Raw genomic sequence first — 13281 nt, 5'->3', positions numbered from 1 at the left:
GGCAACACAACATATCTACAACTATACAATCTTTGATAAACCTGACAAAAACAAGCAATGGGGAAAGGATTCCCTGTTTAACAAATGGTGTTGGGAAAACTGGCTAGCCGTATGCAGAAAGCAGAAACTGGACCCCTTCCTGACACCTTACACTAAAGTTAACTCCAGATGGATTAAGAACTTAAACATAAGACCTGGCACGATAAAAACCCTAGAAGGAAATCTAGGCAAAACTATCCAGGACATAGGAGTAGGCAAGGACTTCATGAACAAAACACCAAAAGCATTGGCAACAAAAGCCAAAATAGACAAATGGGACCTAATGAAACTCCACAGCTTCTGCACGGCAAAAGAAACAGTCACTAGAGTGGATCGGCAACCAACAGAATGGGAAAAAATTTTTGCAGTTTGCCCATCTGACAAAGGGCTGATATCCAGAATCTAGCAGCTTTTTAAAAGAATAATGCCCTGTGACACCAGGGCTCTCAGAGAGGCCGCATCCTGCAGGGAAACGTGCTTGAGCTCTAAGTAAGTATGGGCTCAACTATCCAGTGCTGGAAGCTTGCTAAGAAACCTCTCCAAGCACCGGTTCTCTCCATTGTGAGATGAAAAACCCACTTCTAGGGTATTGTATAGATTGAGGAAGGTGGCTGGGTGCAGTTGCTCACGCCTGTAGTCCCAGCACATTGGGAGGCCGAGGTGGGCAGATCACAAGGTCAAGAGATTGAGACCATCCTAGATAACATGGTGAAACCTCGTCTTTACTAAAAATACAAAAATTAGCTGTGTGTGGTGATGAGCACCTGTAATCCCAGCTACTTGGGAGGCTGAGGCAGGAGAATCACTTGAACCCGGGAGGCAGAGGTTACAATAAGCTGATATTGTGCCACTGCACTCCAGCCTGGCGACAAGGTGAGACTCCGTCACAAACAAACAAACAAACAAACAAATAAACAAACAAAAGAAATGAGGAAGATAATTCTTGTGCAGCATTCAGGGTCACCCCTACACATAGGGCCCCCAGACCAGCCACCCTGACCAGTGTGGGAGACCACATGCTTGGGTCCAGCTGCTTATCTTGCACAGAAACCTCCATTTTGAGCACTTTCCTGGGACGCCAGGATCTTTTGCAGAGCCCTCTCTGATCTTAGATGTGAGGACTACATATGAGAATGCTTGGCTCTGCCCAAGCTTTCAACACACAGAAACAGATTCCCTGCCTCACACAACATTCCCAATGTGTATTCTCAACATTCAGACCCTCTTCCTAAAATTCCATCCCGTGGCTCAGGACTTTGGTGGTGTGAAGTCAGTCAGACTGTGGTCCCCATATTCACACTGCTGGAAGATTGTAATCATCTGTGAAGCCCAAGGAAAGCTCTGGTAGCAACATGGCCCTGTGCATTCTGCCCTGGCTTGCGGAGGCAGTGGTGCTTCTCTCTATCGTAAGTATAATGATTCTTTGGGGGTAAAGGTCAGTTTTAGGTATGAGAGAAAGGAGTGGTCCAGAAACTATTGCAAAAGGCCAGGATATTTGGCGAGGACATCCTTTGTTCTCTTTTTTGCTGGAGTAAGGAAAGCCTGTGTGGTTGATAGAGCCTGGCATGGCAGGTGCAGTCCTGGAGGAGGGGTGAGAGCCTCGGGCAGTGAGGGCTCCCAGCACTGCATCTTCTTCCCAAAGGACAATCTTCAGGAGATCTCAGAGACTGCCGTCAAGGACAAACGGGGTGACAGAGCCATGTTTGAGCTTGGGAGCATTTTAATCAGTGCACAAGAGGAAGAGAAAAGAAACAGAAGTGCAACCAGCCAGAAAACAACCAAGCAGCCACCCACCCAACCACCCACCTGCTGATCCAACCAACCAACCACCCAACTAACTACCCCCAACCTACCCACCCAACTAACCCTCACCCACCCACCCACCTAACCTACCAACCAAGCAACCATTCACTCACCCAACCACCCACCCCCCCAACCAACCAATCGATGAACCAACCAAACACATATCCAGCCAATCCCCACCCACTCACCCAACCAAGCAACCAAATAACCATCCACTCACCCAACCAAGCAAACGCCCACCCGCTTAACCAACCAATCAACTAACCAAGCAACTACCCACCTACCCAACCAGCTAACCCCTACTCATCCACCCAACCAATCAAGCAAGGAAGCAAGCAACCAAGTAACCATCCACTCACCTGACCAACCAACCACCCTCCCACCCACCCAACCAATCAATTAACCAAGCAACCACCCTCCTACCCAACTAATTTCCAATCTCCCCCTCAACCAACAAACTAACCAACCAACCAAACAAACAACCACCCACCCACCCACCCTACCTACCCTCCCACCCACCTACCCACCTACCCACCTACCTACCTTCCTAACAGGAGGAGTGCTGGGAGGATTTTCGCTCCGGGCTGAGGTTCTCTAGGCGCTGTGCCGCGCTGGGCCACTAGGTGGCAGCGGAGGCCGCTAGGAGCGATGCGGAGGCGGGCCTGTCGCGGGTGAGCAGGAGGCTTAAAGCCTGGCGGAGCAGCAGCCGCCTTGCCGGGGGAGAGGCCGGTTCGGGGCTGGCTCTGAGTACCGCGCGGCCGTCAGATCCCGGGGACGCCGGGGGCCCGGGCTGAGCACCGTGGCCCGTGAGGAGGAGCACCGGTAAATTGCCACAACTTTCTATCTCCTTGAGATCCTGGGAAAAAAATGCAAAATCGTGCTTCTGCTGCATGTGGAAGAGAGCGGGGCGGCAGGTAGTTTGCCCCGTGAGTTTTTAACACAGCTCTATATGATGTTTAGTATAATTGCATAATTGACTGATATCTCTGAGCTGGAACTGGACATAAGCATATAGCAAACGATTGCAGTTCAATAACTTCTTATGATTTCCGATTTTTTCCTTTTTTATTTGTCTAGATTTGGCGGGTACAGGTGCTGTTTTGTGACATGGATATATTGCATAGCGGTGGAGCCCGGGCTTTTCGTGTAGCCATCACCCCAATAGTGTACACTGTACCTATTAAGTAATTTGCTGTCCTTCACCCCTTCCCTCCCTCCCAAAATGATTACCAAATTAATGATGAGAGTGATGACAGAAATTCTAACTCTCTCCAGATGTGATCTGAGTTTGGAGGGTAAAGGGATTTTTGAAAATGAATCATAAGACAGACATTTTGCAGCAAAGGAATGTGGTGTCTTCCCTAGAGCTTAGTACACTTAAATCGGCTCCTTTATGCTATGCTCACACGGACCTTATAGACTATCGATCAGAGACCTCATGGAATTCCACATAATGCAGAAGCGAGGGAAAAATAGGTATTGAGGAAAAAGTAGCACTGTTTCCCCCAATTTTAATATGTATGTGCAGCCTACACTTACAAACTTAAGACAGTAGCTTTTAACATGTGATTTTGCTCAGGGTAACAGACCACTTGGTTATAGCTTTACTTACAGCTGTGGAGGCTGATTCCCAGTGGGTTTGAGAAGTGTTAGGACAAATGTTGAGGATGCACCTGTCTGTCTCTTTTAAGGGAATACGGGTCTGCGCAGCCTTAAATTGGAGCTCCCTTGAGGAGAATGTCATGCAGCAGCCTTAGGAATGGTGGACATCGGGAGACTGGCTGGGATTTCGTAGGTTCTGAGTTGGGGACACTTTCGATAGAGAACTTGGGCCCAGGAGAGAAGGCATAAAACATGAAACTGTCCTGGGTGTGTGGAGGTGAGTGTCTCTCTAGTAAGATGCATGTGAAAGGCTGGGAGCTGAAAGCAGGGAGAGCAGAAGGCACAAGCCAGCAGCCGGGCACATGGCCCACCACTGTAGTACCAGCACTTTGGGAGGCTGAGACAGAAGGATGGCTTGTGGCCAGGAGTTTGAGACCAGACCGGCAACACAGGGACACCCTGTCTTGAGCACTGAGCAAGGCAAGCTCAGTCCTGTGATGCACAGTGCTCATTTGTCTCCTTTCTTAGGCTGTGCTGGTTCTGGGCAAACTGCTGTATTTCTTTGGTAGGCTGCTAACTTCTCTGGATTGTGAATTTAAAACATGTTTTACAGTAAATTTGCTGCCAAGACAAAAGCTATATTTCTCCAGAAATGAATTCCTCATTTCACCTGCATTTCTCGGATCTCAACCTGAATGCCACAGAGGGCAACCTTTCAGGACTCAATGTCAAGAACAAGTCTTTGCCATGTGAAGACATGGGCATCGCCATGGAGGTGTTCCTCACTCTGGGTGTCATCAGCCTCTTGGAGAACATCTTGGTCATAGGGGCCATAGTGAAGAACAGAAACCTGCACTGCCCCATGTATTTCTTTGTGTGCAGCCTGGCAGTGGCTGACATGCTGGTGAGCATGTCCAATGCCTGGGAGACCATCACCATCTACCTGCTCAACAACAAGCACCTAGTGATAGCAGACACCTTTGTGCGCCACATTGACAACGTGTTTGACTCCATGATCTGCATTTCTGTAGTGGCGTCCATGTGCAGCTTGCTGGCCATTGCAGTGGACAGGTACATCACCATCTTCTATGCCCTGCGCTACCACCACATCATGACGGCGAGGCGCTCAGGTGCCATCATCGCTGGCATCTGGGCTTTCTGCACGGGCTGTGGCATTGTCTTCATCGTGTACTCCGAATCCACCTACGTCATCCTGTGCCTCATCTCCATGTTCTTCACCATGCTGTTCCTCCTGGTGTCTCTGTACATACACATGTTCCTCCTGGCGCGGACCCACGTCAAGCAGATCGCGGCTCTGCCAGGGGCCAGCTCTGTGTGGCAAAGGACCAGCACGCAGGGTGCAGTCACCCTCACCATGCTGCTGGGTGTGTTTATTGGGTGCTGGGCCCCATTCTTCCTCCATCTCATTTTAATGCTTTCTTGCCCTCAGAACCTCTACTGCTCTTGCTTCATGTCTCACTTCAATATGTACCTCATACTCATCATGTGTAATTCTGTGATCGACCCTCTCATATATGCCTTCCGCAGCCGAGAGATGCGGAAGACCTTTAAGGAGATTATTTGTTGCCATGGCTTCAGAATTGCCTGCAGGTTCCCCAGAAGAGATTAAGCACAGAGTGCTTCTCTCTGTGGCTCTTTTCTCCTTTATTTGCTCACCTATGACAAAGCGACAGCTGAGGGGTAGTCGAGACCGCTAGCATCCTCTTTCTCTCTTTCCCAGCTCAGACATGGGCCTGAGGTTCTCTTGGTTTAGTTCTTAGTGACTGTGTCTGACATGCAAGGGTTGCTTATCCATTCTGGGAGCAGTCATGGCAATTTCTTACTGTCCTTTTGCATCCTATGGTGTCTACTGCTTCCACCCATTTCTGGGGCCCCCATCCACTCTCTCCGTAGCAGGCATGTGCTCGGGGAATGCACAGCATCCAGAGTGAACACCAGGGTTGATGAAGCATGGATTGTGATGGGAAGGAAAGCTGTGATAAAACGACACCAGGTGGGATTGCTGTTTCTCCCCAGAAGCAGGTCTGCACTCTTCTGGCTGCACTCTGAGCTACGCACGCTTTTCAGGGAAGAACAGAGTGGCCTGATTCTTTCCATTGGAAGCATCCTGTTCATTTTCTCTGAGATGTCTTCTTGACTCTCCTTGCCTAAACTTTTGATTCATGGCTGTGTTCATAATTGTCCAAAGGTGGAATTTTCTTAACTATACTTTTGTCAATCACGGTGTTGCACTTACCCAGACATAAAACCTCATGCTACAAACCTTGCCTCATGTGCTGTGGAAGTCTTTGTGACTCTTACCATCTTATCTGGGCTCAACCTGGGGTTTCCAAATAGGTGTTTGGGGGCATTACAGGGGTTCAAGGTGTCTGTTGCTGCTTGTAGCACACACTCAGAGTCAAGCTTGCTTTGAGTGGCTCACACTGGATCTGTGTTGGAGTCTCAACTCTGGCATGTCAATCTCTCTTTAGTAGCCAATGAAGGTCAGGGCCCAGCCTATTGCCCAGGGAGCCCCATCTTCTCCAACCTGGAATGGAGCAGAGAAACCCAAGTTCAGGTCCTAACCCTGCCATTCACTGCTGTGTGGCCTGAATCATCTCATTTCAGATTCCACATCTGCACTGACTGCACACGATGGCCATGAGAACTGCAAAATTGTGAGAGCTTCTTATAAATTTGTAAAGCACTATAGGGTTTGCTTTTCATTTTAAAGAAATTCTCAGATTAGAGCTGTGAGCTGGAGGTTGTAGTGAGCCAAGATTGTGCCACTGCACTCCAGCCCAGGTGACCATGCAAGACCCCATCTCAAAAATAGTAATAATAAAATAATAAACGAATGAATAAATGACTAGATGGGGTAAATACTAAGGAAGGAAACAGGGGCCAGTGGTCAGAGAGCAGTGTCCTGGACCCAGGAGGTCTGTGTGTGGTCCTTCTCTGAAGCTAAGAGCTAGAGTCCTTGGAGCTCTCACAGTCCACTCTTGTAATAGCTCTTGGTATGATTACTATTTTCTGCTTTGCTTTGGACATTCACATCTAGACTGCACTCAATGAAAAGAATGTAAATAAAGCAGAGTTCACATGACAGTAAGCTGTTGGTGCAGAAGGACCCCTCCTGTTGAGGCCTGGGTGTAGCCATATCAATAACTTATACATTTGACCCCAGGAATGCAGAATCCAGGAAAGAAACGGTGCTGGCCTGAACAGGAGTATGCATAACACATCCAAATCGTTTGAAAACTGTCAAATTACCAGGCTGTTGGCAACTGAGTTTTTAAGGGACAGATGTTTCTTGTTCCTCGTTGCTGAAAATTCATGTGTCTATCCATGAACGGGCAATAAGTGGTCCCGTGTAACCACCATGGGGAACCACGGTGCACTGTTCTCATGGGATATGTCTCGGGAGCCTGGGTTCCATGAAAGCTGACCTTTCTTCCGCCCTGCACATCCTGGTGGCCCCATGACCTATAGAAGTTTTAGGCATGGAGAAGGTGTACCATGAATGCTTCTTATTGTTGCAAAACAAATGTGCATTGACTTTTCTGCCTGCTAGACCTGTGTACTAAGTGAGTTCCAATCCTATGGGTAGAATAGAAACTTCAACCCTGTGGTTGACCCTGGCGCCATCTGGGAATCCAGTTCTCTTTAGGCTAATTTTCTGCTCTGGTGCTTCATGATTTGCTACAAAATCTGACCTTTCATATAAAGGTCTTTAAGGAAAATGCTCAAATGCCTTTTAATCTTCATAAATAGTGCAGAAATAACCCAAGTATTTAGATGTGTCTTTATTTGGAAGGAATAAATGTATGTAGTGCCTTGGTAAATATCTGTATGTAAATGAGCCAAGTGTTAGCACCCAAAACATAGTGTCTACCCCTAAAAGAATACATATAACTGTCAAATATTGTATGATACTGTATGTTAAATATCCGCTTCTGTAGGAAATTCGTTTGGTGTAAAAATATGTGTTCAAGGAAATGGTTAATATAATGAAAGGAGCGGACCACCCATTTATATTTAATAGGCAGTATTTATTGCCTATAGGATGGCCAGTTCTCAGATCAAAATGATATAACACCTACAAATAAAATAAAATTGCACACTTGACCTTATATCTATGCAAAAGTCTGCATCTTAGTAAGCAAATGTTTTGGGGATATCACCTGTCATATGCTCAGAGTTGGGCTAGAAGCAGTGGCCATTAGAGAATTCCTGTCATCAATGAGTTTATAGGACATTAGTTATTTCAAGACGTGACATTGTTTCCGTCATGATCCTGCACATCAATAAAATTCTGTGACTCTGAACATGACTTGTGCTTTCTGCTTCCAGATTTTGTTGAAGCTGCATAATCTTCCAAGCACACCCTCTACACCTGTGTGAACCTTCAAGTTCATCCCAGATGCCTTTTTTCTAGGACGCCCTTTTGACCTCCATAATTATACCTCACAATGGCACACATTCTGTTGGATGCTCCAGAGAGCAGATTGTTTTGATGTCCATTGCCAGAACACAAGCATCTTTGTGAGAAGAGATTTGTGTCAGTTAGGGCGGTGCTGTCCAACAGAACTTTCCACGATGATGGAAATGTTCTATCTCAGCTTTGCTCACTGTATTAGCCATTAACTACAAGTGGCAATTAAGCTATTAATATGTGGCCAGTGTGACTGAGGATCTGAATTTGAATTTAACTTTAGTTAATTTATATTTAAATAACTGCATGTGGCTAATGACCATCATATTGGACAGCACAGAGTTAGAAACTGGTTCGTTGCACATAACAGAAAACCTGCAGAAATCCAGTGGCCTGCCAAGATGAAAGTTTATTTCTTTTTTACAGAGAAGTTGGGAGGTAGATATTTCAAGGTTAGAATGGAACTCAAAGGCACAATAAAGAATCCAAATTTCTATCTTTTTTTTTTTTTTAAGAGATGGGGCCTTGTTCTGTTGCCCAAGCTAGTCTCAAATTCAAGTGATCCTCCTGTCTCAGCCTCCTGAGTAGCTGGGACTATAGGTGTGTGCCATCACACCTGGCTTCTGTCATTGGTAAGGTCAATTCACGGACCAAAAGGGCTCCTGGAGCTCCAGCCATCATAGCTGAATTACAGACTGGAACAGGTGAGGCAGTCAGGAACTGCAGCTTCTCATCACAGGGGTTCTTCTTCATCTCTGGGAAATCACCTTTTCTTATTTCTTTGATTAATGATTTTTATTTTTCCATTTCTCTTTGTCTCTTTTCATGACTCCTGTCAGTCAAACGTAAGTCCATCTTCATGCGTCTTCCATGTCTGTGAGTCTTTCTCATCTTATCTTCTTCCTCTTGTCTTTTTGATAGGCATTCTGAAAGACTTCTTCAACTTTGTCTTTTCCCTGCACCTCTTCTATTGAGTTTTAATTTGGTAATTATATTTTTAATTTCTGTGACTTTCTGTTTATCCTTCCCTTTCCATCTATAAAAAGATCAAGCTGTTTTTGTATTCATAGACCCATACTTTGTTCATTTTTTCTGAAGACTCTCATTAGATTTTTAAAAACTCTGTCAACTGACTTAAATTATTTATTTCCTCCAAAGTCAACTGCCCTGTTTATGGTGCTCCTTCCCACTGGTTAGGCTCATTTACCTAAGCTGCTGGTGAACCTTGATTGTCCACAAAGGAGTGGGTTTGGTTGATTTAGCACTTGGATGGGTCTGTGCAGCTCACCTGGATGAAGAGCTGCTTGTCCACCTCTCTGTGGGGTGTGTGGAGCCTGTCCAGTGGCAGAGGTTACATGAAGCATGTCTAGCTGGAACACGCTAATAGAATAGGCACACTCCTGCCTCATGGAGCTAAAATGAGAGAGAATTTACTCTGGGGATTTGCTCTTCATGCTGGGAATGCAGCTCCCCACCAGGCATCCTCCTAGGTGCGTGGGGTAATATTTTGGATTCGCTCTGTGGGCACCCTGGGCAGAGCAGTTTAGAGTAGTCGTGCTACAGTTCTGCAGGTACTTCTTCTGTAGATCCCCTCAATTGTTTCACTTCCTTCCATTGTGGCTTTCAATGGCTGACCCTGATAGCTCCCTCCCTGGTTCTCTCTTGTGTGCCTTGGGCTGGGGCTTCTTTTAGTCTGTTTTCCTGTCAATCCACCCCACTCGCCCTCTAGCTTCTAAAATTCTTCGTAAGTTTAGTCCTCTGTTTTCTCCCCTTCTGTTCTCAGAACTTTTATAAATTAATTCCCCTTTATGTGTACTTTTTACTGTCATTTCTGTGGATTTTCAGAAAGGAGTGGAGGTAGAGGTATAATCTGCAATGACGACAGAGGAATCCTTTCAGTACATTTTTAGGAGATGGTTGGGGCTAGCAAGATCCATCTTCTGGGCAAAGCAGAAAGGCAGGAGACCTCCCAGGACCCAGGCCTAGCTCTAAGCAGGCTCTACTTACAAGCACGGCAACTCCTGGGATGGGAGCCTTTGCCAGTGTCAAGAGGAAGGAGTCTTGCCTCACCCTGGCTTCTTGATCAGTCTTTCTCTTGTCCAGGACTGTAACTAGAGAGAACAAAGCAATCGGTCGCAAATGGAGAGCATAACCCAGAACGGAGAACACATGCAGGCAGTGCAACATCTCAGAGTCCCTGTCAGAAGATGTCCACACATCTGTTCAGCACAGTGGTCCCTTTAAATTTAATGCTCAAACTCTTTTTTTAAAGAAATTTTTTATTGCATTTTAGGTTTTGGGGTACATGTGCAGAATGTGCAAGACAGTTGCATAGGTACACACATGGCAGTGTGTTTTGCTTCCTTTCTCCCCTTCACCCACATTTGTCATTTCTCCCCAGCCTATCCCTCCCCAGCTTCCCCCGCCACTGGCCCTCCCCTTTTTCCCCCAATAGACCCCAGTGTTCAGTACTCCCCTCCCTGTGTCCATGTGTTCTCATTTTTCATAACCCTCCTATGAGTGAAAATATGCGGTATTTCATTTCCTGTTCTTGTGTCAGTTTGCTGAGAATGATATTCTCCAGATTCATCCATATCCCTACAAACAACACAAACTCATCATTTCTGATTGCTGCATAATATTCCATGGTGTATATGTGCCACAGTTTCCCAATCCAGATCTATCATCGATGGGCATTTGGGTTGGTTCCAGGTCTTTGCTATTGTAAACAGTGCTGCAATGAACATTCGTGTACATGTGTCCTTATAGTAGAACGATTTATAATCCTTTGGATATATACCCAGTAATGGGATTGCTGGGTCAAATGGAATTTCTATTTCTAAGACCTTGAGGAATCACCACACTGTCTTCCACAATGGTTGAACTAATTTATACTCCCACCAACAGTGTAAAAATATTCCTTTTTCTCCACATCCTCTCCAGCATCTGTTGTCTCCATATTTTTTAATGATCATCATTCTAACTGGCGTGAGATGGTATCTCAATGTGGTTTTGATTTGCATCTCTCTAATGATCAGTGATGATGAACATTTTTTCATATGATTGTTGGCCTCATATATGTCTTCTTTTGTAAAGTGTCTGTTCATATGTTTTGCCCACTTTTGAATGGGCTTGTTTGTTTTTCTCCTGTAAATCTGTTTGAGTTCTTTGTAAATTCTGGATATCAGCCGTTTGTCAGATGGGTAAACTGCAAAAATTTTTTCCCATTCTGTTGATTGCCGATTCACTCTAGTGACTGTTTCTTTTGCCATGCAGAAGCTGTGGAGTTTGATTGGGTCCCATTTGTCTATTTTGGCTTTTGTTGCCAATGCTTTCGGTGTTTTGTTCATAAAGTCCTTGCCTACTCCTATGTCCTGGATGGTTTTGCCTAGATTTTCTTCTAGGGTGTTTATGGTGCCAGGTCTTATGTTTAAGTCTTTAATCCATTTGGAGTTAATTTTAGTGTAAGGTGTCAGGAAGGGGTTCAGTTTCTGCTTTCTGCACATGGCTAGCCAGTTTTCCCAACACCATTTGTTAAACAGGGAACCCTTTCCCCATTGCTTGTTTTTGTCAGGTTTATCAAAGATTGTATGGTTGTAGATATATTGTGTTGCCTCTGATGCCTCTGTTTTGTTCCATTGGTCTATATCTCTTTTTTGGTACCAGTACCATGCTGTTTTGATTACGGTAGCCTTGTAGTATAGTTTGAAATCTGGTAGTGTGATGCCCCCCACTGTGTTCTTTTTGCTTAGAATTGACTTGGCTATGTGGGCTCTCTTTTGGTTCCATATGAAGTTCATGATGGTTTTTTTCCAGTTCTGTGAAGAAAGTCAATGGTAGCTTGATGGGGATAGTGTCGATTCTGTAAATTACTTTGGGCAGTATAGCCATTTTCACGATATTAATTCTTCCTAACCATGAACATGGAATGTTTCTCCATTTGTTTGTGTCCTCTCTTATTTCATTGAGCAGTGGTTTGTAGTTTTCCTTGAAGAGGTCCCTTATGTTCCTTGTGAGTTGTATTCCTAGGTATTTTATTCTTTTTGTAGCAATTGTGAATGGCAGGTTGTTCTTGATTTGGCTTTCTTTAAATCTGTTATTGGTGTAGAGGAATGCTTGTGATTTTTGCACATTGATTTTATATCCTGAGACATTGCTGAAGTTGCTTCTCAGTTTCAGGAGTTTTTGGGCTGAGGTGATGGGGTCTTCTAGATATACTATCATGTCGTCTGCAAATAGAGACAATTTGGCTTCCACCTTTCCTATTTGAATACGCTTTATTTCTTTTTCTTGCCTGATTGCTCTGGCTAGAACTTCCAGTACTATATTGAATAGGAGTGGTGAAAGAGGGCATCCTTGTCTAGTGCCAGATTTCAAAGGGAATGCTTCCAGTTTTTGCCCATTTAGTATGATATTGACTGTTGGTTTGTCGTAAATAGCTTTTATTACTTTGCGATACGTTCCATCGATACCGAGTTTATTGAGGGTTTTTAGCATAAAGGGCTGTGGTATTTTGTCAAATGCCTTCTCTGCGTCAATTGAGATAATCATGTGGTTTTTGTTTTTGGTTCTGTTTATGTGGTGAATTACGTTTATAGACTTGCGTATGTTGAACCAGCCTTGCATCCCCAGGATGAATCCTACTTGATCATGATGGATACGTTTTTTGATTTGCTGTTGCAATCGGCTTGCCAATATTTTATTGAAGATTTTTGCATCTATGTTCATCATGGATATTGGCCTGAAGTTTTCTTTTCTTGTTGGGTCTCTGCTGGGTTTTGGTATCAGGATGATATTGGTCTCATAAAATGATTTGGGAAGAATTCCCTCTTTTTGGATTATTTGGAATAGTTTCAGAAGGAATGGTACCAGCTCCTCTTTGTGTGTCTGGTAGAATTCGGCTGTGAACCCATCTGGACCTGAGCTTTTTTTGTGTGGTAGGCTCTTAATTGCTGCCTCGACTTCTGACCTTGTTATTGGTCTATTCATAGTTTCAGCTTCCTCCTGGTTTAGGCTTGGGAGGACACAGGAGTCCAGGAATTTATCCATTTCTTCCAGGTTTACTAGTTTATGTGCATAGAATTGTTTGTAATATTCTCTGATGATGGTTTGAATTTCTGTGGAATCTGTGGTGATTTCCCCTTTATCATTTTTTATTGCATCTATTTGGTTGTTCTCTCTTTTATTTTCAATCAATCTGGCTATTGGTCTGTGTATTTTGTGGATCTTTTCAAAAAACCAGCTCTTGGATTTATTGATTTTTTGAAGGGTTTTTCGTGTCTCAATCTCCTTCAGTTCAGCTCTGATCTTAGTTATTTCTTGTCTTCTGCTGGGGTTGAGTTTTTTAGATCTTGCTCCTCTAGCTCTTTCAATTTTGATAATAGGGTGTCAATTTTGGATCT

At 44.7% G+C, this 13281-nt stretch overlaps 1 protein-coding gene across 1 annotated transcript; it reads left to right on the top strand.

Annotated features, from left to right (window-relative positions):
• Window positions 1-2555: 2555 nt before the first annotated feature.
• On the top strand, window positions 2556-7772 carry MC5R (melanocortin 5 receptor). The gene has a single exon (XM_017963838.4). It carries the CDS (start codon window positions 4097-4099, stop codon window positions 5072-5074), a length of 978 nt encoding a protein of 325 aa, XP_017819327.1. The 5' UTR covers window positions 2556-4096; the 3' UTR covers window positions 5075-7772.
• Window positions 7773-13281: the final 5509 nt, after the last annotated feature.

Source organism: Callithrix jacchus, chromosome 13 (genome assembly GCF_049354715.1).
Source record: "Callithrix jacchus isolate 240 chromosome 13, calJac240_pri, whole genome shotgun sequence".
Taxonomy (NCBI): domain Eukaryota; kingdom Metazoa; phylum Chordata; class Mammalia; order Primates; family Cebidae; genus Callithrix; species Callithrix jacchus.
The sequence above is the reverse complement of the archived record's forward strand: the minus strand, read 5'-3'. Positions and strand labels throughout refer to the sequence as shown.

What these genes read in the sequence shown, in the direction of transcription:
- MC5R (XM_017963838.4), top strand. Translation starts at nt 4,097, where the DNA reads ATGAATTCCTCATTTCACCTGCATTTCTCGGATCTCAACCTGAATGCC.